The 26,444-nt window shown below is 44.5% G+C and overlaps 1 protein-coding gene across 10 annotated transcripts in view; it reads left to right on the forward strand.

Annotated features, from left to right (window-relative positions):
• The window catches only part of LOC121615279 (discs large homolog 1-like protein), a 119,487-nt gene that overhangs the window by 59,390 nt on the left and 33,653 nt on the right, over positions 1 to 26,444 (forward strand). For 6 of the 10 annotated variants that reach the window (XM_041949560.1, XM_041949562.1, XM_041949561.1 and 3 more), the window contains 2 exons: positions 8,188 to 8,352; positions 13,219 to 13,368. In XM_041949560.1, the coding sequence (XP_041805494.1) occupies positions 8,188 to 8,352; positions 13,219 to 13,368 (315 nt within the window). The remainder of the gene's footprint in view (positions 1 to 8,187; positions 8,353 to 13,218; positions 13,369 to 26,444) is intronic. The other 4 variants (XM_041949565.1, XM_041949566.1, XM_041949567.1 and 1 more) reach the window with 1 other exon arrangement.

The raw sequence follows: 26,444 nt of genomic DNA on the forward strand, positions 1-26,444 counted from the left end.
TATCTGCTTCATGCAAAAACTCAGCGACTGTTCAGGTGCGATCGTTTGATCTCGTTTCAAACTAAGTCAGACGTTCGTGATGAAACCAGTTCCTCTGAGGCACTGGTCATACTGGAGGAAAATCAGTGTCAGTGAAATGCAGGGTGCATTTGAGCATCTAACCATCAGAAAATGTTCTGTAGGAAAATGAGTCAGACTTCCTCCAGTGAGATGATTGACAGCATGTCAATCATCTGGTACAGCTCTGAGTCCCGTGGACAGCCGGGTAAGACTGTGCAGCAACACACCTGTCCACTGATGCAGGTGTTCTTCACTGACCTGTCTGATGGCTCAGTGTTTGCAAGGTAACCTGTGTGATTTTGTGCTGTAGGAACTATTAACAACCTCACGTGTTCTTGGCAAAAAATCTTGTTTATGATTTTGTAGAAATTTGATGTCCAACTCCCATCCATGAGTTACCTGTCAGGCCATGTGACCTGATGTTCACACCTCTTTGTTCCTTTCTCAGTCACTGCCAGCACAAAACAGACTTGAACTGTGGTTGAGGACATGACCAAAGTCTATGGCTGTGTATGCAGTTTCATATCACAGTAACAGTATATGTCATGAGAGAGTAAGTGCTCTGTAACTTCAATTAGCAAACATTAAAACTAGCATCGTTTCAGAATGGAAGCTCATCAGAGATGCAGCGGAGGGCGATGATGCAGCCCTGAAGCGTCTCTCTGCAGAGTTACTCATTAACGTTATTTCTAAGATGTTTTTATTGATGGACCGGCTCTGTGGGAGGTGTCTGAGCAGTGGACAGAGTGACGACACCGCTCTGCTGTTGAACAGCAGCGTGAACCGTCAGGATCAAACACTCAGATTAGTGTGTGTGATTACAAACTGGTTGTTTCCTGCCTCCTGCCTTGGGACTCGTGTAGTTTCTGTCTGATCCTGATGATGATCTGCCTGAGACTGGAGATATTTTCAGTCCCCATGAACATGTTGTTCCCCCCAGAGACAGGTCCCTACCCCCCCCCCCCCCCCCCCCCCCCGTAGCAGAGAATGGAAGCTGTTTTACCGCGGTGGTGCTCTGACCACAGCCTGAACCGCTCTGGGTTCTAGATTTCATCTTCATTTCCGTTCTTTATTTTATCAAATCAGAAGAAGGTTCTGGAGCTGGTCGAAAGGTGTGAATAGAAATGTGTGATTTCTTCTTCCACGCTGTCCTGAACAAGCGTCAGCTTGCCTTCTCACACTCTGTTACTGCTGCTTCCACTGCTGAACAATGTGAGACTCACATCCCAGCCATCAGCTGTAACGATGGAGATTATTTGGCCCTTTGAATATATTTCTGACTGCTCAGGTCTGGTGAAGAGCAGCACTGACTTGCTGGTGGACTCTGAGCTGTGTGATGTGGTGTTGAGCGTCTTTTGGTGATTCCTGGATCTTCTCTACAGTTTATGTGTTGTGTTGTTTCTGTGGCGAGAATCAAAAAACATCTGAACAGCATTTGTGCACGTGAAACACATTTCACTTGTTGCTAACACACGGAGCACCATTTCACATACGGTAGACCTGGTTTCCACACATTTCACCTGTGATGCATAATTCACAGGTCGACACATGATTCAAGTATGAGCTGTAAGAAATGAAAAGGTGACGACATTGAGCTTTATCTTGTGTGAAGAAGCTTTTTACAGCTGATGAAAACATGCAGTTTACATGTGAAATATCCTGCGACGCCCGTCTTCTTCCAAAGTGTTGCAGTCGGTGTTGTGTGGCTCTCTGGTGTTCCTGAAATATCTCCTGTAGTGTGAACAGCGCTGCAGTAGGAACATGAAGACACAGCGTGGGCTGTGTGAACGTAGCCGGCTGAGGTGGTTTACCCAACAGTGCAGACGAAGCAGGAGAATGATAGACAGGAGTGGATGCAGGCCAGATGACACGTAGAACCCTGCATCCCTCCAGCTCGGGGGGGGTGGGGGGGGCAAACTTTTTCACTTGTGGGCCACAAAGGGTTCTAAAATTTGACTGGGGGGCCGGACCGGGAGCAGATTGATGGAGTGTTTTGGTTATCCACCTCATAAGAGAAAATAAAATATCATGGGATATGTAGAAAACATGTAATTTAATTTCAATTGAAAATGAACAAAAGCATTACAACTAAATATCTTTGAAGTCCACAGAACTGAGCGATTTATTGAAATGACTCTTAAAACACTGAAAATTAAATTAATAAAATATTTTTTATTATTTAAAGCACTGAAAGTTGTGTTATCCTTCAGGACATCATCATCATCAGTCTCCTCCTGACTGTCTTTATTTAACAAACGGTAGGAGATACAGGTCTACTGTCCTCTCCTTCTATTCAATCATCCCTAAAGCCAAAACTCAGCAGCGAGCAGCGCGAGGACGAACAGTGACAACGAGCCAGTATGTGGAGCGCGTTATATTTGATCGAGTTATATTTGATCACGTTATATTTGATCGCGCTGCATTTGCACACTTGGTTTTGAGAACGTCCGCGCACCTTGACAGACATGACATGTAACATGTCAGGCTTATTGAAGAAATTATTTTCAGATGCATTTTTTACAAAACACAACGGAGAAACGTTCTTTTAATTTCAGGGGAACAGTGTTGTTGGTCTCCATTTTTATCCAGCGCATCAAAGTCTGGAGTCAGTTTTCTTGCTGTATCATCGTCTTTAAACACCGCCACAGTCTCTTGGCATATCAGGCAAACAGCAGCTGATCTGAGTTCAGTAAAAATATTTAGTTGTCCACTCCTGATTAAAAACTGGACATTCTCTGTCCACTTTTCTTTTCTTAGCTGCGCTCATCTTTACAGAAGGGCTGAGGGTCGTAGAGTAAAGCGCAAACATGGAGTAATACGCCGCACCTCAACAATGTATCTAGAGTGCGCCATCTATTGGGAAAAAGCCAGAATTGCAGGGAAAATAAAACATTAACAAGGTTTATTAATATAATTTCTTCAAATTTTTAACGGGCCGCATATGGCCCTCGGGCCGTAGTTTGCCCATGCCTACTCCAGCTTCTTCTGGTTCTGCTCAGCGACCCTCTGAAGGAAGACGCCCAGGAGGATCCTGGTCAAAAGTTGAACCACATCAACTGGCTGCTGCTCTGAATGTCCTCACCCGTTACCCCCCTGTGGAGGAAGCTTGTGTCCGTGGTCTTGTTCTTTCGGTCAGGCTGTGAGTGAGGGTTGGAACGTGCATCGACCGGTAAATAGGAAGCTACAGTGTGTTACTGCTGACGCTGCACCGGTCCACCGGCCCGCCTCACGCTCCCGTTCACCCGCATCCACGAACAAGACCTGGAGATACCTGAGCTGCTTCACAGCTCGCTCCCAGCCTGGATGAGCATTTTCTGGCAGGGAACCATGACCAGATGGTTCCTGATTAAATACAGATTCTTAGTTTAAAGATGAGATATTTGACTTCTTCTGTGAACTGAGATGAGATGTTTTTGAACATCTGACTCCACCATGTTTGTGTTTCGTTTCAGCCTCCAGGCAGTAGATTCAGGCCGTGTATTCTGTGATGTTGGTCGCATCAGGACTGATGAGTTTACAGCAAACTGTGAAGCTGCAGACATTCACCTCCTCAATGTTAAAGCGTTTGCTCAGATTCACGCCTCTAAATCTGTGAGCGTTGACTGTTCGCCGCCTCTCTGGCAGCTGCTGTTGTCCTTCATGAATTAACCAAACGTTGGGTCTGTCGGCTGGCAGCTCTCAGCCTGATGAACGGAGATGCTGCCCTTCACACGCTGATGGCTCAGTGCAGACTGCTCTGTCAAAGTGGAAGTGATGTCTTCCCTCTGAAGAAAGACAAGAAGCAGAATAAACCCGATGATGTAGACCTTAACTGTAAAAATAGCCTCCACCACAGAACAGTGGAGGCAGATGAAGTTGAGTTTGTGTCCATCAGAACATTAAAGAATAATATTTGAAGCCTCCCTGTTGCTCTGGATACTCCACTGTCCTGCCTCCGCTGTAGTGGAGATAACTGGTGAGATGGGAGGAGATGTGTGGAAAGCGAGTGTGATGGTCTTTGACTCGTCCGTCTGGTTGGACTTCATGTGCTGGTCAGAGGGATTCAGCTTCTTCTATTTCTCAGCGATGGAAGTCATGAGTGAGTGCAGTCTATCCTCTGCACTCATAGTGTTGGACATTCACTTCATCATCACAGCTTTAGAGCGTCCTGACTGAATGCAGAGGGGGTGAAACCCTCCCTGTACATCGGTGCATTGGTTTATGTTTGTGTCCAGCCGTCGGCCAGGCTGAAAACAAGGCTCACCTGGTCTGTTGCGGGCCACGTTTTGGCCTTTGTCGTGGCTCAACGACTGACATCCACAGAAAAGTTTGGATCATCTGCAGATTAATTCCAAACTGGATTTGTTACGATCCTCTGACGTCAGGCACGATCCAGGATCAGTGAGTCCCTGTTTCTGTTATCGCCACCGCCATCGTGACTGTAAACCCACCTCAGATCTTCTCTGAGTGAACATCTTGGAACTCCACTGCTTATAACTCGAGGCCCCACCTGTGCACTGATCCTAGATCAGAGATACTGATCAGAAACCAGGGAGTTACCTGGGACATAATCAGTGTTTTTTTGTGTTGATTTGGGTGAAAGGACCCTTTAAAGACCTGCACATACACTTAAAGTGATTATTTTTACCATCGACTAATCTATTGATTATTTTTTGATAAATTTTGTTTGAGATACATTTTGTCAGTCGATAAACCCTTGACTCTTTCAGACATCAGAAAACAGATCCGAACAGCCCAGAATGCTCCTGCATGCCGTCTGATCCAGCCCTCAGCCAATCAGACGCAGGATAATCCCGCTCAGATGCAGATTATCGTCCCTTTGAAGCTGCTGTGAGAGTTTCCTGTGAGGATCTTGCAGCAGCGTCGCAGGCTTTCATTAATCTGTCTGCAGGAGGTGAAACCTCCGACTAAAGCAGAGCAGCATCGATGTCTGTGACGAGAAAAACATCTGTGCCAGCGGTGCATCGCTGAGGTGCACACACTCATCACAAGTTCATCTCACTAATAATGAAAACGGAATGATTAGATTTTACAAAGTGACACAGGACGAGATCACAGATGTCAGATTGTCTTTAACAGATCAGCCAGCGTGACAGCTGGAACAGCTGGAGTGTTTTTGTCTGCTACTTATTGAGATCCAGAAAACAATAATTAAACAATTATAATTCAAAACAAAACTGACAAGATGTTATATCTGACTGCATGCGGCCGGCCCGAAGCGGGGAGTCCGCTGACCTCAGACGTGTAAATTCGGAAAAAGTGTTTCCATTACACTTTTGTGATACACTTTAATATCGACACGTCTGAAAAACCACCTCATGAGAGCGAAAAAATGTTTTTGCGATATTTGAGAGGATTTTCGAAATTTAGGTGTTTCCATTATCGTTTTTTTATTGCAATATTTAGGATTTTCGCATTTCTAGGGGCAATGGAAACAGCTAGTGAAACACAGCAGGTGGTTTGCTCTGGTCATAGCACCTTAATGCCACCTCACACATAACACACACTTTATATTTAGTCCAGTTTTAGTCTCTTGCCTTTTAGTTTAGTCAATAAAAACTCTACATTTCATTTGTACCTTCTTGTCTCTCTCCTGCTCATTTTGGCACCTGAGTTCAGTTTTAAGGCTTTTGATCAAAGTTGTACATTAATTTTTTACAGACATTTTAATTTTCACTGTTATTGGCTGGAGGAAGCCGTCTGACCAATCAGGAGCTACGGCGTGTGATTCTGCTGCTCGTTGGATAAAACCAAATAAAACAATAATTAATTTACAGATCCTTTCAGTGTCGTTGTGTTTAAAAATCTAATACATTTCATAGGGACGCACGATAACTGTTTTTTAAAACCGATACGATAACCGATAACACACACATATACCTAACATCATGACATCAGTACCATGAACATACCAAAAACAGCGCGCACAGTGAGAGGCGGTTGCTAGGCAACGTAGGTGTTTACTTTCAGAGCCGCTGTGCAGTGAGAGATGTGACAGACGAGTAGGCTCATTTTAAATCAATAAAATGTGTTTTAATTACTATTTTATGTCACATTATTGAATTCTTTAGTAGTAAGTCGTGTTCTAAGCAGGATAACGTATAGTGAGCAGGTTCCTAAGGAGAAATAAACCCCCCCGCTTCGCGTCGGGCTTCTATGTCATCCTGAAGGAAGATACATGATCCCTTACTGAGACTGATCTATGTAAACAAACTGAAGAAGGGCAGTCCATAGTAAGTCAAGCACCATCACATCCATGATTAAATCTTCAATAACCTCAGCCCGTGGGTCATCTTTGGCAAATTTCTCCGACTTTTCGAAAGCCTCGCCGATGTGTGTCAGTCCCGGTTGCTTCTTGGCGGCTGCCTTGCTAACGTTAGCGTCTTTAGCAGGCCAGGCGTCCTCATACGCTTTCCGAACTCCGTCAAAGCGGTGGTTATGTTTCAGGTGACTGATCAGGTATTAAAGCTTGTGCCATTTCTCGCTCCTCGTGGAACTCGCTTGGAACATTTGTTACGAATAACCAGCGAACTGTCTCCTTCGGAAACTTTGAAGAAGTCTGAACTCTGTTTTCATAAGCAGGCTGTGCCGCATGCTGCATTCAAGGTGTAACGTACATTCCCCCGTTCCCTCGTTTGCCAGTCGTTCTGTCGGCCTTTTAAGTTCATGTTTCTATTCCTCATGTGTAACATGTGAAAAAATGCTGCGAATGTTAATTCAAGTCAGCAACTAGCAAAATTTTGATAACTATCGTGCACCCCTAAAATTTCATCATAGCTCTGTGTTTTGAATGAGTGTTTGTGCACCTCTCCTGGCTGAAAGTGATGTCATGGATATCTTTTAGAAGAATTTAACTAGCAGACATATCAACCATGTAAATATCTGACAAATACGAAAAGACTAAATAATAATTGTAGAAATAGAAATTGTAGAAAGATTTATGTGATGTCTGTGGGACAGATGTTTGGTAGTTTCACTTCATAGATAAGTGGCTCAACTTGAGAAGAGAAAACAACTCAAACAGCTGATCAGATGTTTTAGAGTTGAACTTCCTGCAATGGATTCATCAATAAACGACTTCTTCACACCCGCGGCCCGTCACACCTCTGTCCCGCCCTCCGTCCAGGACCCGCTCAGTCAGAGTCTCATGAGTTATGTAACTGCAGTGGTTCAGGACGGCCGAATCATTCACCTGTCAACATGAACCTCTTTCCTTTAAAGCCAGAAAACAGATGAGTAAGACTCTGAGCTGTGACTCACCAGCAGACTGATGTCTGTGGATCCACAGAGACGAGAAGGCTGGGAGGGAAATATCAGCATCGCCTCGGCCCTCGCCTCTGTTTTCAGCCCCTTTAAACAACAGTTACAGTTTTTAAAGTGATAATAGTGTTGCCCCACAGAGAGGAGTCACTGGAACGGCTTTTCTGAACATAGAAACTCAGGATGACGATGACGGAAGCATCGTGCCTTTATATTCCCACTTCTGCTTCTTTTCTGAGAAACCGTGTTCTGCCATCTTGGTGTCAGGCTCTAAAGACTACATTACCCATGAGCCTCAGCAGCAGTTTCTCATAAGAAGAAAGCAATTTGTTTGCTGAATTTAATCCACAACTCACCCACAGTCCAAAAGTAAATGACCTTTTCCAGCAGCACACAGCAGAACTTTGAAGCTTTGTGGTTGGATGTTTCTCGCTGAAATGCATCATGGGAGTTGTATTTCACATATCTCCTGCAGCTGTTTTGTCCACAGGCTTCTTGTGCCTTTGACTTTTTTTTGTACCGATGTGTTTATCCGAGACATGAAGTTCTCCAACTGTGAGCCGCCTCGTGTTGTCAGGGAAAGCAAGCAGGCAGATGAGTTTCATTAGTTTGGCAGGTCGTGGACTTCACCTTCACCTCACAGGTGATCATGTTTCTGACCTCAGAGTCCACGCTTGACCAACACGGCCTTAAAAAATATGAACTAACGCAGCGTGTTCCACCCAGTTGAATCAAAGACGATGAAAAGTGAAGGTGGAATCTCATCACCAGCTTCTTTTGATTGACGGCGCCCTCCGTCTGTCAGACAGAGTTCAGGGCTTTTTCCCCATCCTGACCGTGTCCTTCTGTTTGTGTTTCCTCCTACAGAAGTACAGGCACCACGATGAGGACTCGTCCCCTCAGGACCAGAGCTCCCCCCAGCTCACAGAGGAGGCGGGGGGAGCGGAGCTGGTCCAGGTAGCAGAGAAGAACCTGTCCCAGATCCAGAATGTGCACGGATACGTCACCCACGCTCACATCTCGCCCATGAAGGTAGGAGAGACGTGTGCTTCACCCTCTAATCTGTGTCTTCTTCATTCTCCTCTCTCTGCTGGCATGACTGTGGATTTAAAGCAGCTCAGACACTTTAACAGTAATGGTTTCCACTTCAAAGCATCCAAACATGTCCCCCAAAAGCCCAAGATTTGTTTGTTTTGGTGTTATGTCCCAGGTGTGTCAGACATGGCAGCCTCCTGATGGTTAGAAGGGCTGAAAGATTTATTTTTAATGGCAAGAACTGCAGTTTAATCATCGACAGTGACTTAATGAGCTGTAGAAGATGGAAACTTTTACCTTTACTCTGCTGCAGCAAATTATTATTTATTCATTAGTGCTAATGTTAATTAAAAAACAGCAGTTTTGTAATTTAAATGTAATAATTGTATTTCAGTGTTATTGGTGAGGTTAAGTATACCACTGGTGTCATATCTGAATACAGGGGGGATAAACTGGTTCTCTGTAGTTTCTACAGTGAAGTTAAAAGTTTTCTGTTATTGACTGGTTCAAGTCTGGAAGGACTGAAACCACCAGCAGCTGCTGGATTTAATCTGATTATATTCAGTCCATACAAGGTACATTAGTGATTATTACAGCCATACCCTGATTAAATATAAATTCAATAACTTATTATTTAGTCATTTTGTTTAATTGTTTAGTTGATAACATTCAGTCTGCGCTGAGATGAAAGAGATCAGACAAAACGATGAATAACTTTGTGTTAACGACGCTGGAAGTGACCAGACTCCCTCGACAGATCGAGGAGTTTTTGATTGATTTGGAGTTTAACATTACTCTGTTAAGAAAGTCAAGCAAAGCTAAACAGCATCAGTGTTTGTGTACCTGATTACGTCTGTCACTATGAACTCTGTTAGTGGAGTTAAGATGTCCAGTAATCACCAACATGTGTGACAGCTGAAGTCCTTCAGATGTCAGTGAAGTCAAAGCTTTTATCTGTTTCTCAGTCTTTCTGCCTGTTTATCACTTTGTTCTATATTCTCTCTCTCTGTCTGTCTTCATGTATGTATTTATTAATGAATATATATTTCTGTCCATTTCTCAGTCAACACACATTCACACGTTCCAGAGTCGGGAATAATTTACCCCAAATCAAGTGTGTTTGTTTTAAAACCACATTTCTGAAATCAGTCAAACTCCTTTTATCCTGAAGGGAATTATGAGAATAAAACCTGTTTTATTGAACATCATTGATTTGAATTAATGGTGAATTAATCCTGACACACACACACACACACACACACACACACACACTCTCTCAGAGGAGGATGAGGGTTGTTGCTTGTCTGTGTTGCCTACATGTGGTTCATTAAAACATCGACGCTGCTGTGAAGCTCACACCTGTACCTGTTCCTGCTCATCATACCTGTGTCCTGCCATGATGCCATCACACACACATGAACGCACCACCGGTCGAATTCCTCCGGTCAGGTTTCTGTTGAATCCCCAGTGTCCACCTGTTTGCTTCCTGTGAGTCCAGGTGAGCTCGCTTCATCGACCTGCGAGTCACACTGAGACTCAGAGCTTTGCTAAAATGAGGAGTAAACACTGAAAAGAGTGAATGAAGTCAGTGGAAGTGTTGAAGATAAAACCTGTCAGATATCATGTGTGACAGCTGAAGGCTACGTTACCTGTGGCACTTCCTCAATCAGTTTCAGCCTTTATTAACTAATGTTCAGCTTCTACAAACTAAAGAAAGTAGCTTCTCAGTGGACCAGTTGGTCATGGACCACGCCTTCAGAGCAAACTTTACAGGGGGCGCTAGCAGGACGTCACATTGTTGCTAGTCTGGTTCTCGGACCGTCGTGCCACATATCGCGGTCTTAGATTAATAAAGTTCGTTGCAGGAAGAACATGCAGAATCAGCGTGCACGCTGCTGCCGTGTTCAGTGAATGACCTCGGGTTCTGAAGCATTTGATGGCACATTTCCTGTCAGTCAACACTTTGTGTGAAAGGAGCAGATAGGTGCCCCCGCTGCCGGCCTGACGCCAGTGTTTCTTCCTCACTCGGCGGCTTGTCGACTCAGCTCAGGCACCGTGAGCATGTTATCTGCGTGTTATTAAAACCGGGACGGGACCAGACTTCCTGGAAGCTCAGCCTGGAGAATTTGGCGTTGTCCCGGTCACATGACTGTGCTTCCTGTTCATGCTGTGCTCCACGCTGCTCCTGTCAGCTGCTGCTGTGTTTGTGTCTGTCACTGCTCAGATCAGGCTGCCATATGAACTGTTTGTCTGTCTTACCAGTGTGAAGAGAACTAAAAACACACTTTCCAGTTGCACTATGGGAAATTGAGGATCCCGTGTTTTTAGAGTTTGACCCACAGTAGAAACGAAAAGTCACGCTGTCTTCACCTCTGCTGCTCAGATTCTTCTTGAAGTCCCCAAACGTAATGTTCAAAGTGAAATACTGAATCTCTGGAGTCATTTGAAGGATTCTTTTAACGCCTGTGATGGACGTTAGCGTTATTTCTGGCATTTTACCAACTAGACGTTTCATAGATTAGTTTAAAGTAAATGATCGATGAATCAATAATGATAATAACCATTGAGGATATAAGGTCGCAAGGTTAAAGTAACAATAATAATTATAATAATCACAAAAGTCCTTTCACTAAAAGATTTAAAGCCGAGAAATGCAAAGGTCAGCACACATACAACCCTGATTCCAGAAAGTCTTAATAAACCAGAACAATCATTAACAGAGTCCAGGTATTAATCTCTTTATCCAATCACATGTTCACAAAGTGTTGACCCTCGCTCCGTCCTCGCTGTGAACCACTGAGCCTTTCAATCATGATGCTATCACCTGTTACCAATCAGCCTGTTTACCTGTGGAATGATCCAAACAGGTGTTTTTGGAGCGTTCCACATCTTTCCCAGTCTTTAGCTGCTCCTGTCTCAACGTGTTTGAAACGTGTTGCTGCATCAGATCCAGAATCAGCAGATATTTACAGAAATCAATGAAGCTGATGAGCTCAGACAGTAAATATATTGACTCTGTGCTGTTTTCAGGTCAGTTTCTGTCAGAGAGGATCAGCAGGTGATCACTTCCTGTTTCATTAATAGTTTACCCAGTCAGACCTTTTTGAAATCAGGCTTGTAAATAAGTTTCAATTTAATGCAATTTAGCAAGTTTTAATTACAAACAAATGGAGTAAAAGCAGAGGATGTAAGTGATGAAGGTCTCCTGTGAGTTTAACCAGAGTTTTGCTTGTTCACATGAAAACTCACAGAGCCCTTTAAGGAAATGCAGCTCTATTATAATGTGTTTTTAACAGATTTAAACATATAAAAAGAAAAACAAAATAAACAGTTGAAAACTGAAATAAACGTTAAGCATGGAGTCGATTTTCCAAACCTTTCCATCTAATAGCTGATTGTGTTATTATTTTTCTAGTCAGTTATATCCGTCACTGAGGTTAAAACTGAAGATATGATATCAAACAGGATGTGGCTGTTGAGTTTTAGGGTTTGTGTCCCAGTAACAACTCTAACAACCAGAAAACAACTGTGTCTCTGCAGCTGCAGCTCCTGTGTTTGGAGTTGATTAATCCAATCTGCTGATTAGCTGAGATCTGCCGTTTCGCAGGGCTTTAAACATCTTCACGCTGCCGTGGTCATGGTAACGGAGTACATGAGATCAGATTCACACTGGATAAACAGGACTGATGTGTTCAGGCTGCTCAGCGCCGCCCGCACAGCGGAGCTCTGCTGCCATCATGTGGTGGGAAGACGTACTGACGTCTGAGGGAACATCCACAGCTTCTCAGCCTGCAACAAATACTCTGGCCCACTTCCGGTCTGAACCCGCACTGATCTGCTCCGTTAGCAGTAAACGTTAGTCCAGAAGTGAGTGAAGAATTTCCTGTGATAGTAAGTCAAATGCTGTATTGATTTAAGATACCTGGAAGTTGAAAATAGGACAGAAAACCCTGTGCTGTGGTGTACTATCCATCAGTAAAAACAGGCTTTATATTAATATATTGTATTAAATTATCTCTTCAAATATCGAATCGTTCCCCAGCAGCTCAGGTCAGTTTTCTCTCAGTGTTTTTACCAGAAGTGCGTCGTCGTTCATTCACGTCTTTCAAGCTCTGATGATAGTTAATAAAGATTTTTGACCATGATAATCATCACAGTAGACATTAACACTAACAGCAGGGACATTAACAGGCAAACTTAATTTATTTGCTAGTAACAACGACATAATGTTAATATTAATGCTGGCGTGTCTAAAGATGCAGCATGTAGAGCCTTTTGAGAAATCCCATTGATACTGTAGAATATACTCATGGTGTGTACAAGCCTGTATTGTGGTTGGACATGAAGTACATTTTAAGCTTTAATCTTTAACTCTGAAATACTTTATTCATTAGGTAAACTACTGAAGCTGTAGTTCTGGGATTGCAGTAGAAGTATTTCTTGTTCTCGTCCAACAGAAGTTGACTTCCTTTGAGAAATGTCTCCATCATCCCAGGTAGACACACTGAATGTGCAGCATCATGTCGCTGTGGTCACATGTCCTGTGCTGTCGTGAGTGTCAGCTTCCTGTAGTTCATATTCACGTGTTTCTGCAGCATTCAGACCTGGTCACTCATGCTTCAGTCCTGGATGATCTGACAGAAATGAAACCCTCGAAAGGGCAAGCTCACCGGTTTCAGAACATCTGGTCAGCATCGGCCTCCAGAACATCCCCTCCACCCGTTTTCCGCTCATCCTCACTCTCCCTCACCCTCCTCTCTCTGTCTGACCTCTGGAAGGATTAACTGTCTCTCTCCTGCTGTGTCTCCGCTGTATTTTGACCTCTCCGAGACTCCGTCTTTCCTCCCCTCCTGTATCCTGTAGGTAGCATCTCTGGAGTGCATCTTTGACGGTTCTTCACCTTTAGGACAGCACCTCCCGGAGCTCCCCTCCCCTACGCCCTCCACCCTCTATCCCCAAGGCGAAGACAGCCCTCTTCCCTCCTGCTCCTCCAACCCCTACCCCCCAATCCAGGTAAACCCCCACCTCCCCAGTCACCACCCTGCTTGGCGTTGCCATGGTAACCCAAACTTCGGTATGACTCCAGCACTGCTGGAAAGGAATAATCCTGTTTTCAGAACCGGTTTTCAGTCTTACTGTGACTTTGTGCCACATAGTTTACATCTCATCATATTTTTAACCTTTCAGAGGAGAAAAGTTTCTCCTCCTGTTCATCCATGACATTCATATTCCAATGAACCCGAAATAAAAAGCCTCAGAGTAACCTGATCCCAGCGGTCCAGTCCAGCAGAAGACACGCTGCTTCAGGTTGATGTTAGCTGTGGTGCTACAGCAGAGCTCAGCGTGGAGATGACAGATGTTCTCCTGGTACTGAGGTCATGGTAGTTGGTGTGGAGCAAGGTGGGGCTGAGAGGCCCCACAGGGCCTCAGCAGACTTTAACTGAACAGTTTGAGATGTCCAGATGGATGTCAGTCTTGTTTTTGTGTAAGTATGGAGCTGGAGTCAGGGCATGGTTAGCTTAGCTTAGCATGGAGGCAGAGAGAAATGGCTTGCCCGGGTCTCTGAAGCATTCACAAACACACCTACCAGCACCTCTAAAGCTCACTTTTTACCTTGTTTGTTTGATCTGTACACAAGCAGACGTGTGAAACCCACAGTTTGGGGTTTTATGGAGAATTAAAAATGGTATTTATCTTCTGATCCGACGTTTGGCAAGAAAGCAAATGAGCGTATTTTACAAAACTTGGAACTGTTCCTTTAAGGAGATCCACTCGTCCATATCTGTTTTTCTGTGGAATGAATTGATGGAGTGTGTGGTGGGTGGTGAGAGTATGCTTGTAATCGTGTTAGTTGTGTTTGTCGTTGATGTGACGGGTAGTCGATATCACCGTTTTAAAGACATGCCTGCAGCTGGGGGGCCTGCAGGGTGGGTCAGTCCACCACTTTGATTCAGACACGCCTCTAAACATCTCTGGACTTCCATAAAATTGTTTGCAGACATTCATGCTCCTCTCAGGATGCATTGTAATCACTTCGGTCAAGCCAAATGTTTTTATTCATCTTTATATAAAGAGACTGAATGAAGACTTTTTGGGAAGTCCCACAAGAAGGACGGTACAGTCTTCTAGCTGAGAGGAGATGAATGCATGAACCAGTTTTTCAACGTCTGACTGAGACCAGGGATTTTTTTCTAGAATTATTCTCTAGGTGGTAAAATGCTGTCCTAGTTATGCTTAATGTGACTGGTGAAGTTCTGAATCCAAGATAACACCCAGATTTGCGACCTGCTCACTGTTTGTCGGAGACAGTGAGGTGAACTCCAGCACCTACAACAAGGGTCTCAGTCTGTTAACTGGAGGAGGGTTTGGGTCTGATGTCACAGTTCACCAGGTCATTCATAGGTCTGAAGTTACAGTATGAGAGTCAAAAATACAGTTGTGTATCATCAGCATTGAGTCGTATAGAATGAACAGTCAGGGTCTGAGCCCTGCGGGACGCCACAGCCGATGTTAAAGGATAACTTTCGTTTTTTACAACCTGGACCTTATTTGTAGCATTAAATACGACCATTTACTCACCCAGACAACTTTGGTGGCATTTGGAGTCGTTTTGAAGAAATTACCCCAGAGGAGCGGCGCGTATATCCGTATAATGCGAGTACTCGGGGCATCCATGCGCAGCCTCTATATAACACATAATCTGCAGAAACTCGTTCATATTCCAATATTTTGTTCTGATATGCTGGTGCTATTCCCCTCTGAGCCGGCGGTCGGCTAGTTTAGCTGTAGTTAAACCGTATAATGCTGTGTTGCATTATACGGATGTACGCGCCGCTCCTCTGGGGCTAATTTCTTCAAAACGACTCCAAATGCCACCAAAAGTGTCTGGGGGAGTAAATGGTCGTATTTAATGCTACAAATAATGTCCAGGTTGTAAAAAACGAAAGTTATCCTTTAAAATTGCCATATTAAAAGTTGTCTAGACACCCGGAGAACCTCCTGGCTGTTAGGCAGGAAGAGCGTCAGTTAATGTTAAATATTGCGGTGGACGGTGTCAAAGGCTGCTGTAGATCTAGTGAGACTAGAGAAGCTCTGCTGATCTTTAGATATTGATTTTGTTTATGAGAGCTGTTTGAGTGCTGAAACAAACCAGATTGTGGAGTGACAGTAACTCTGCAGCTGTTTGTAGACGACCTTCTCAAGTGTTTTACTTAGAAAAAGGGATCTTGGTGGTCGGTCTGTAGTTCCTTATCACAGATGGGTCTAAGTTGCTTGTTTCAGTGTTGGTGTAATAATGTAATAAGCATAATAAGGAAGAGGGGAAGTCTCCTGATTGTAAAGAACTGTTTAAAATCCAGTTCATCATGTAACATACAGATATTTCTGATGTGTGATGATGTAGGGGTGGAGACCCTAATATCTAATATCAGAGGCGACAAATTCATGACATTTGACTGGCGACAGAAGCTCAGCATGACTGGATCTTATTGGCTTAATAACATGGTAAATAGCTCCAGAATGCTAGCATTGTCACTGTCGGCGTGTTAGCATGTCAGTATTTAGCCTGAAGCACCTATACAGCCTCACAGAGCTGCTAGCATGACTGTTGCTTGTGTGTCCTGAAACGATTAACGGAGCAGGTCTACTGCAGCAGGCGGGCTGCAGGGGGGGCTTCTTACCTTTTTGCACATGTTACATGTTGTGAAATAACTACAGTTGTAATGTGTAAACTCTAGCTGCGCAGTGATTCGGTCCTCTGGCTGTTGTCCTTCACATCAGACTGAACACAGAGCAGCTGAGCAGGACCAACACACCTTCATTTCACCGGTAAAACCCCCCGCTCCCGCGATGAGATTTATACTCATGGTAGCACTCTTTGATGGAGAAATCTCCGCATCCTGCTCTTCATTGTTTCCTCCCCGTTTGATCTGCGGCAGCCGTCCGTCCCCGGCCTGACGTCAGCAGTCAGCTATCTCCGACACCTCTGCCGCGATAACGCGATGAATGGATCCTCACATCCCACAAAGACACTCAATGCTGGAAGGACGTACTGTACACTCCTTTTTTTAATCATTCCTTTCATTTTTTCATCCCTCTTTCTCCGCCTCTCGCTTGCTCTCCTCAGCAGCGCCATGGCAACACAGGAGATGAATGCCGACAAAGAAAATCATGACGGCAGGAAAATGGAGGAGGAGGAGGTGGAGGAGGGGGCTGAACCTGCAGAGAAGGACAAGGGCAGATTTAGTGAGGCTTTCTGTAACAGGGTGCAGGGGGTGGGGGTGATAGTAAAATGCAGAATAGCTGGCCTCCTGTTGGTCCCCAACAGAAAGATTTACAGCCGCTCTGACGGATATTTTTCACCAAGACAAAGGACTCAGCGGCCGTGAAATGACTTGTCACTAATGCTTCTTCTTCATCGTCTCATCTCTGCTACACTTCATTCCCAGCTGCAGCAAAGGATGCTGGGAGGACAGGCCAGCTCTATTTATAGCCAGTGGGGTTTCAGTCAGTCCTGGAATTTTAGGGAAATCATGGAATGTTTGGGAGCATATTCCAGGCAGTGTGGGGAGGATATCAGGAAACCTTATGAACAAGCACCATGTGTTTTCTTGTTTCGTACATTGACTTTTGGACAGTTTCAGACTGTCCCACTACATTTACAAAGTTGATGCAGAGTCGTTCTAGAAAGATGATATGCATTATTTACATCAAGTCATTCCACAGGTATTAAAATAATGTCACTGTGGAGTGCTTCGGTAGCCAAATAGTGAAGGTGCATGGCACATAACCACAACATCACCAGTCCAGTTCCAGCCAGCAAATACAGCACTTTTATTAAAAATGACCCTCAAAATATCTAAATAATTAACGCTGCCTTTTTAAGAAACCCTCCACATCTAGGAATTTCTAGAAAACTACAGCTAAATAAATAATACCACATTGGTTGAATATATAATCTGACACTATAATCTGACCTCCCACCCACCTTTTTCCTACACCTGTTTTTGAAAAAAAAACCCTGACAACACTTGAATGATTATGCTGTTAGTCAAGGCTCATCTCTGAAGCCGCTTTACTGGTGAAAGTGAAACATGAAATACTTCCAGTAAAGCTTACATCCCACATTTGTTCAGAACCTTTTTGAAGTGCAGCTGATTCCTCTCATGTTCATGCATACATACACTGATTCCCTGTAACAAGACAAAGACATTTTTTAAGCTCCTCATCATGACCCTCTGTGACACTGGCAGTCCTTAGCATCTCGACGGATGATTCAGTCTCTGGTTTGTTTTTCCTGTGGGTGAAAGTGGGCTAACGTAACGCTTTCAAAACTGACCTCGCTTATTAAGAAAGTTTGAGTAAATATTGCCGTCCACATCTGTAAATGCACAAGAAGTCAATTTTTCTGTGTTATTTTAGGCTGAAAACTAGGATCTCTGCGTTGTCCTGGTTTCACTTTGGTTTGTCCATGAATTGATCTCAGAGATGCAGTTTTAAAGGCAGTAAAGGGGGCTCGGGTCATCAGCTGTGTAGAGTTGGGTGTCATCTGCATAGAGATGAAAGTCAATACTTTTCCTCTGGATTATGAACCACAGTTCTGACATAGAATGTTGTAGTGCACCCAGGTCAGAGCCTTGTGGCGCTCCTTCTGGAATGCTCAGTGTTGTTCTGTTAGAGTGTGTATTAGTAATCAGTGTTCAGAGTATTCAGAGTTTTGGTCATGCCCAACCTGAATGTCTTGAATTTAGCCAAAATGTAACACATGTGCGGCTTTGTTAAAGAAGTAAAACTTAAAGACTTTAGTTTTGTGGCTATATGATTGAAAAATGTGGCCACAATCCATGAATGAACCCTGAATGATAGAAATGAAAACATATGTATGAATACAAAGCACAATTTTTGAAGCGTAGCCACTTAAAAACTGACATAAAAACAGTTTTTCCTTACATTCAGACAAACTTACAGGCTTATAAAAAATTTATTTAGTAAAATGTGAATGAAGGAGTAAAATAACCAAATAAAAAAATGTGATGCAAATAAGATGATGAATATTGAGACAAATTAGACTCAGAATCTGAGTTTTTATCATTCATTTAATCTGATATTATTTGTTCTTATTTGTTGTATTTTAATTATGTTTTTATATTTTTTGATTTTTTTTTTTTTATTCTCACTGGCTCCACAGTTGCTCTCAGAGTTGAGCCTGTTTTAGCTAAATGCTAAGTCATTAGCAGTCAGTTTCCTAAACGACCCTCCCTGCTTCATGGACTCAGCTGTGGGGGGACAGTCGTCCACACATCACGGGTCACCGTGCTGTCCCTCACAGCCCTGATAACTCAGCAGTTTGCAGGCATGAGTTTCCCCTGCTGACTCATATTTGGAGAGGGAGTCGAAGTCTGAAGACTGAAGTAGGACAAAGGTCAGCTGGACCAAACCCACAGCGGACTGAGAACCAGGCAGGAGGAGGAGGAGGAGGAGGAGGAGGAGGAGGAGGAGGAGGAGGAGGAAGGAGCTGCGTGAGGTTTCCAGACTGCAGAGAGAGAAGATCAGAGGACTAATTTCCTCCCTGCCTGCGCTCTCTTTAAACACACACACACACACACACACACACACACACACACAGGCGTCTCTCGGTCCTCTCGTCAGACCTGCAGTCTGTTGTTGCTGTCAGACAGACGGAGGCTGGCCGACCGGCTGCTCCCTCTCCGCCTGCTAAGCGATGCTCTCTCACCCCGGCAGGTTAATCCGCCCCCGGAGGCTCCTCTCTCTCTTTTTCACACCAAGTCCGGCGTCTGACGGCTACCGTTCGCCGGCCGCCGGCCGCCACCGCTGCTCATAACCGACAGGACGGGAGGAGGACGACTCGGCGTGTCTCTGCTCCTCTCTGCTCTGTCACTCCTCTCCTGGAAGCAGCGTCTGGTCACCTCCCCCAGCTCCTCCACCAGCTCCTCTGCAGCCTCCCTGTTTGTGTCTGTGAGGAAGAGGAGGAGGAGGGGGGGGCCACAAGGTGGAGTGAAGCCCCCTCCCATCGTCTGCTCTCCAGCCAGCACCACCTAAGCCACCCCGCAGGCTGCAGCAGGAGCGAGAGGAGGCGCAGAGGAGGCGACACACCACCTCCACCTTCACCACAGCAGCAGCAGCAGCAGCAACAAGCAGCATGCTCAACTCTGTGTGGTACGCCAAAAAGATGGGCCGCCGCATCATGGGCACCCTGAGGAGAACCAAGCGGCTCCACCGGCGCCTACTGGTAGGTCACCTCCCCCCCCAGCCCCCCACCCATAAAAGAATATATGTTGATAAAGGTGAGGAGGTAGGGGGAGGTGCTGCACCGTGTAGCATGAGTCATTTTCTACAACGTGTGTGTGCGGCCAGCCTGCACACACACGACCATACGCTACTCTGACTGGCGTGTGCGTGTTGTTGTAAATGTATTGATCCATCCGTCTGCTGTGGATGTGACGCCGCCGGATGAGGCAGATGTGGAAAAGTTGCAACAGGAGCTGCTGCTGCGTCATGTGGGGGATCGGGCTTCACACAGAAACCTTCACATCTGGTTACGTTCTTCGCCGCAGATCTCGAAACGCCCTCATCCACAATCCCATTTCAAAGTGATCTGTCACCATCGTCGGATAAATGGAGGCACGGCGCAACCCCGAGGACGGTGGTTGTGGCGTTGGAGATCTGAGGTGGTTTGTTGATAAGGCTGGAGCGGCTCTGAGCGGGTTGTTAAATGTAAACGTGAGATCACGTTGAGTGTCGTTAAATGTTCAGGAGTCAGTGACGTGCACATTCTTCACACACTGACACGCACAGTGACGGAGATTTTTCCAGAGCTTTCAGCAGCTGTGGGTCGTATTTAACGATGAGAACGATGAGCTGGAATCTCCGTTGTCTCAGCCCGAGCCAGTGTTTCTGTCACACCTTTTAAGAAATCAGCGTGTGAAGGAGGCAGCCGGTTTGTTTGGAGAGATTTACCTGCATAAACAGCAGCATCATGTTCTGTGCAGATGTGAGGAACCCCTGCAGTAGCACATGCCTTCCCCGGCGTTGCCTAGCAACCTCCAGGCTCCTGACACGCAGCGCTACCCTGCCGCCTCCCTGTTTGCTGCCTCAAACACACGTTAGCATACGTGCACATGGACGCACACAGCAAAACGCAGGTTTACGCTGAGGACTAGCTTAAACTGAGATGTCAGAGTTTTCTCACAGTCATAAAGAGAGGAGCTGCTGACTCCCCATGCAGTCTTTCCACTGATCTTCAAACAACATTGAAACAGGCTTTTCTTTCTGTGATCATTCTGTCATATTGCTCATTGATAGATGGCGTCTCTAACTTCCAGTGTTAGTGAAGTTCAGATCTGAACAGAATACGAGGCCTCAGCAGTCCGAGTTCGGCATCATTTGACATCACTGTCAGTCTTTTACTTGTTGAGCTGCAGTTGTGGGGACTGTAACTTGGGAAGACGTCCTCTGGATTTGTCTCAAACGGCTGAAGTCTCAAGCTGAAGTCAGCTTCAGATAAACTGAATAGATCTTGTCCCCCATCACTCACATTGCGTTTAAAGAGAGGATCTTTTAATGTTTAGTTATGTTCTGAGTGATCATGTTTTCCTGTCGGTTTGGTTTGGCTGATGGCTCTAAGTACACCCAGCAGCCACCTTCACAGGCTCACGAGACAGTGCTGTTGACTGGTGCTCGTTAGGATTTAACAGTAACGTGTTTCCTTTAACTGCCAGGAACTGGAATAAGTTACGTTTACATGTTAAAATGAAAAATAAAGGGCGAACTTTGACAAGTCAGCTGATCATTCTAGTTAGCAGTAAATCCGTATGTGTTATTATTTACTTTGTGAATGTTTAGCTTGGAGTGATTTTATTGATGATATAGATATTGATCGGGTTTGTTTGTTGATGGCTTGGTATTGCTTGGTCTGCCTTCCTTGACTTTTGTGTAGGAGTTGCTTTATGAAGTTAAACTAACTAAAGCTGAAGCTGCTTGGGGTGCGGAGAACTGAAGAGAGACTTGTTTAGACAGCAGAGATTACAGCTAAAAAGTTGGAAAGATGACATTAGAGGAGAGTGTGAGTGGATATCATGAGTATGAGAGAAACCATTGAACAATAGAGACAAAGTGAAACCAAATCTACTGGATCATTTGCCAGAAGACATCATTCAGAATCAGATTGATGCCTTTGAACACAGACTTTCTCAACATTTTGTTGCGTGACTCACTTCAAATGTTTACATGTGGAAACCATCTATTGTAATGAATTTTGTATTGGAGTTTTCCCAACATTTCCCATAATCTCAGTGACCACCATGAGCCGAGTTTCAGTTTTTATAGCTAAGAAATTGGAAAAGCAACTTTAGAAGAGAGCGTTGGAGAGTTTTATGGATGAAACCAAGCTATGATGACCGTTGTGCTCTTGCTGCTGCTTTTTTCATGTACCTGTAGTTTTCGTGTGCTCATAAAGTGTAATCATTCTGTTATAATCACAAGTTTGCACTTTGTAATATGTACCGTTGTAGTGGAGCTGATTTGTCGCAGGACGTAAAATCCAGGAACAAGCCTTATTTTTTCAGAAAGACAGAAGAAGGACATGCTGAATGAGAGTTTGTATTGAGTTACAGAAGGTGGTGGAACAGAGGCTGGACAGGAAGTGACATCAGGACTTCAGGCTGTTTAAGGACATGAAGAGAGTCAGATGCAAAAATCAGAGCTGCAGAGAGTTCAAAACACTTTTTATTCATCTCTCAGTGCAATTGTGTTTATAGAAATCCTCCCAAATTTATTGACAGAAAATCAGCTGAAATCTTTCACTACATACTTTTCTTTAGCTTCAGCTCAACTGAAGAACTGGAAGCCCTGTGATTGTTTGTTCTTTGGTGAAATGCACCATGGGAGGCGTAGTTGACCTTCAGTTTTTATGTCCACAGTCTTCTGGGCCTTCGTCTTTTTATCAAAGGTTCAGATATTTTCTGACGTGGTTGTGCATCTTTTGTTCTGGTGATTGAACCAGGAGAGCTTCATGAGACTTAAAGGATAACGTTCGTTTTTTACAACCTGGACCTTATTTCTAGCATTAAATACGACCATTTACTCACCCAGACAACTTTGGTGGCATTTGGAGTCGTTTTGAAGAAATTAGCCCCAGAGGAGTGGCGCGTATATCCGTATAATGCGAGTACTCGGGGCATCCATGCGCAGCCTCTATATAACACATAATCTGCAGAAACTCGTTCATATTCCAATATTTAGTTATGATATGCTGGTGCTATTCCCCTCTGAGCCGGCGGTCGGCTAGTTTAGCTGCAGTTTGGCACAGCTATGGTTCATTGTTGCGTATTCGTAGCCGACCGCTGCAGAGTCAGCCGTGTTGTGGGTGGCTGCTCGCAGCGCGCGGCGTTCGGTAATGACATCATCCACGTCAGAGGTAGTTGTCTAGAGACGCCGGATGTTGATAACATGCCACCACGGGCTCAGAGGGGAATAGCACCAGCATATCAGAACAAAATATTGGAATATGAACGAGTGTCGCTGCAGATTATGCGTTATATAGAGGCTGCGCATGGATGCCCCGAGTACTCGCATTATACGGATATACGCGCCGCTCCTCTGGGGCTCATTTCTTCAAAACGACTCCAAATGCCACCAAAGTTGTCTGGGTGAGTAAACGGTCGTATTTAATGCTACAAATAAGGTCCAGGTTGTAAAAAGCTAAAGTTATCCTTTAAAGAAGTTCATAAGAACGTAAACTGGACTGTTATTTCCAGAACATATGACCCTGAAACTCCTCCAACCTCATGACTGTATGTAGAGTCAGTTTGGGAATTGATGGCTCAGGGGTTTAATGTGACCAAGATCACATTTGCCAGTGCGTCAGTTGTTTTGATTCTTTAGTTATCTTGTTCGGTTGGTGGAACGAGGCACTAACACTGGCAGGGTTGCTGGTTCCATTCCCTGGTGCTTTGGATGGTATCTGAGCTGTGCACCCCAGCAGAGAAGCTGCAGGGCTGACGTGACCCTGAGCTCAGATTCATGGCTGTAATCTGTCTGCTCCTCCACCTGCAGCCCACCGCGGGTTAATGACCCGTGAAACAGCTCGCCGTCAGCCAGGAAGGACTAACTAAAGATCTGCAGATGGCATCAATGCAAACATACATCGGACAGAACGTCAGGTCTGGGGACATGCATTAACCATAATCTGAAGAGCCGTATTGATTGGTGTAAGTGGGCGTTGCTCCGTCACATTTCTGCTCATAACTCAAGTTGAGCAATCCTGATTAAACTCAGTGATGTTCCTAACAACTCAGTTTATTGACAATCAAACAGAAGTTTAAACTTAGACCAGTCCACTAGTCTAAAAGTGAGAAGCACTCAGAAAACAGTCAAAATTGAGCACAATTTAGTCTGTACGATTTAAGATTGTCCGAAAGTATATTGTGCTTCTTATTTAAGAGCCGTTTTAATTGCTCTGACAGTTGGTCAAGGTTTTGGTGCCAGTCCACATGTCCTCGCACATTTCAGTGTCCCAGACAAACAGGAGACATTCGAGTCAAATATTGTCTGTGTTAATGGACTCTGTTTTCTCTGCTTGTCATTCTAAGTGTCTGACAACATTATGGAAACATTGCTTTCCCCAAAGCCGCCAGATTCCCTTATACAAACATTAACTTTATCATCACGAAACAAACACAACAAAAAAAAAAACAAACGAGTAAAGCTTCTTGGTGAGTCTTTGCTGCTGTTTGTTTGCATCATGAGATCCTGCAGAGAGACTTCCTGATTCTCTCTGTCTATGCAGACTTGGGGAGTACAGTGGACAGTTGAGGCTTGTTTGGGTTATGATGGGCTTCAGTTTGGGTTTGTTTCAAACCCGCCTGCTTGTATGCTTTATAAAACTGTGACCACTGGTGCTGCCGTCTCCATAAGTTGTCATCTCTGTGGTTGGAGGGATTATGCCAACATCAGCATTCAGTTTTGTGAATTAGCACCAGTTTGCAGCCTTTGTTATGGCGTGAATGTGACTCTGTCACTGTGGTTGTTCCTGATGAGACTGCAGCATGATGTCAGCATGGTAACATCAGTCCAGTCGAAAGATAATTCTGCTTTATTACAACTTGGTTTCATAGTTTTTATAGTTTTATCCATCATCTTTCTCAGTAATAGTAACACTGAAGCTAGCATCTGTACAACAGTAACATCACTAAAAAGAGAAGACATGAGACGATCAGGCGGGCTGGAAATAAACCTGTCAGGTTAGACAAACTTATGTGGGAAAGAAACCAAGGTGAAGAGTTGAATTAGAACAGACTTCCTGCTTCACCTTTGACCTGCTTTGCTGAATGTAGTCGTGCACAGTTTTCCTGCACAGTGAGGGATTGTTACTGACACTCAGGCGTTCTGTTTGACCTCTAAATAAAGTTGTTTGTTTCCAGCCGTCTGGTCAGCTCACTGCTCCGTTTCTCAACGTGTCTGTTTTTTTCTGATGTCAACATGTTCACAGATTTCAGATTGATTTGGTGCTCACAACATTTTTCTACTGATTGATCCGATGGACCGAACTAGTTGTAATAAAGAGAACGGTTGACCTGAGATCAGATCTCGTAGCTCCTGCTGTATAAATGTGCACTTTGAGGAAAAGAAAAAGGATATTACATTTATACTAATATGACCCACATTATATGAAAGAAGTAAAAAAAACCTTTTAAAAGTACCTAATGCCTAATTACTGACCCCTGGTCTGGTTGCATTTCTGCTGTGTAAATCTGTTTTGCTGACGGTGATGGGAGCTGCAGCCTGCGTTGATCCGTGTGGCCTGAAGGTGGAGCTGCAGATGCACGGCAGCAGCATTTAGCCGCTAATCCTAATCTTCATCAGATCCTCAGTGTCAGTCAGTGCTGCACCTCACAGCGTGTGGAGTCAGATTTAGGCTGAAAACACTGGATGTGTTGATGAGGACGGAGCTGTGAGACGGTCTCAGGATCAGACATGGACTCGGTCACACTGATGTGTACGTGACATGTTCAGTACAGTTTGTGGTATTGATTTCCTCTCTAACCGCTGTGTTCGAGTTCCTGTTGTCATGAATCATGTGTGTCAGTTTCCAGATTCCTGCACATTTAGCAGTCCAGCTCGATTCTGATTGAGCACAGTAACGATGACCTACTTCATTGTTCAGATAACAGTTAAACACATCAGAAACAATGCAGACCTGTCAGTTAATGCAGCAGAAGACTGATGCGGATCAATACACTTTACTGAATACAGTTTGTCTTCCATTGTGAATACGGATGGAGACGAGATGTTCAGATATCGTTTGGAGTGAAGGACAATCCAGGCTGGTTTATTGCTGTATTGTTACTCTTCTGTCATATATCCAGATGAAATGTTGATGGGTCTGCGTATCGGCTTGTTTTCCCAGCAGTGGATGTGGTTCCTGGGGAGGGAAAGGTCTGGAAACGCTCCTCCCACCAAACCCCGGCTCTCCTCCTGGATTTTAAATCCACTTTTGAAATCTGTCCAACTGCACAGCGCCCGTTGTCATGTCAACACTCGTATGTGGGTTATCCTGGGGCATGTTTTATGTTGTAGAAATTATTTTTTCATTCATAATTTACCCAACATAAAGCCTGAAATACTGTTTCTCTGCTCAGTCCACACAGCACCGCCTGTCACAACAGGAAACTCTCAGCAGGGTCGGGTATGAGCTCACATATTTCAGTATGAGGTTTGGTACCAGACTGATGCTCTTATTGAATTAGCCCAAGAGAGATTTAAATGATCCAATAACAATGTTTTGATAAACTTTTTTCAACACAAATAATCCATTTTTTTTAAACAAAAGACTAGCTAACGAGTCTTCAGGTTTTCTAAGTACTGAACGTGGGCTGCAGAGTAGGACTGCAGGACTGCAGCTACCTATGGCGGCACACGTGTATCGATGAGTACACAGACTGTGACTGGATGCACAGAGAATTGCATTGATTGCATCGTTACGAAGCCCGTCACATGCACGCCGCCCAGAAGCCGTGGCCGACGGCCGAGGTCCGCGTCCCTCTGAGAACACCAGACACCGGCCGCCGTCA

The sequence above is a fragment of the Chelmon rostratus genome, chromosome 12, assembly GCF_017976325.1.
Source record: "Chelmon rostratus isolate fCheRos1 chromosome 12, fCheRos1.pri, whole genome shotgun sequence".
NCBI classification, from domain to species: Eukaryota; Metazoa; Chordata; class Actinopteri; order Chaetodontiformes; family Chaetodontidae; genus Chelmon; species Chelmon rostratus.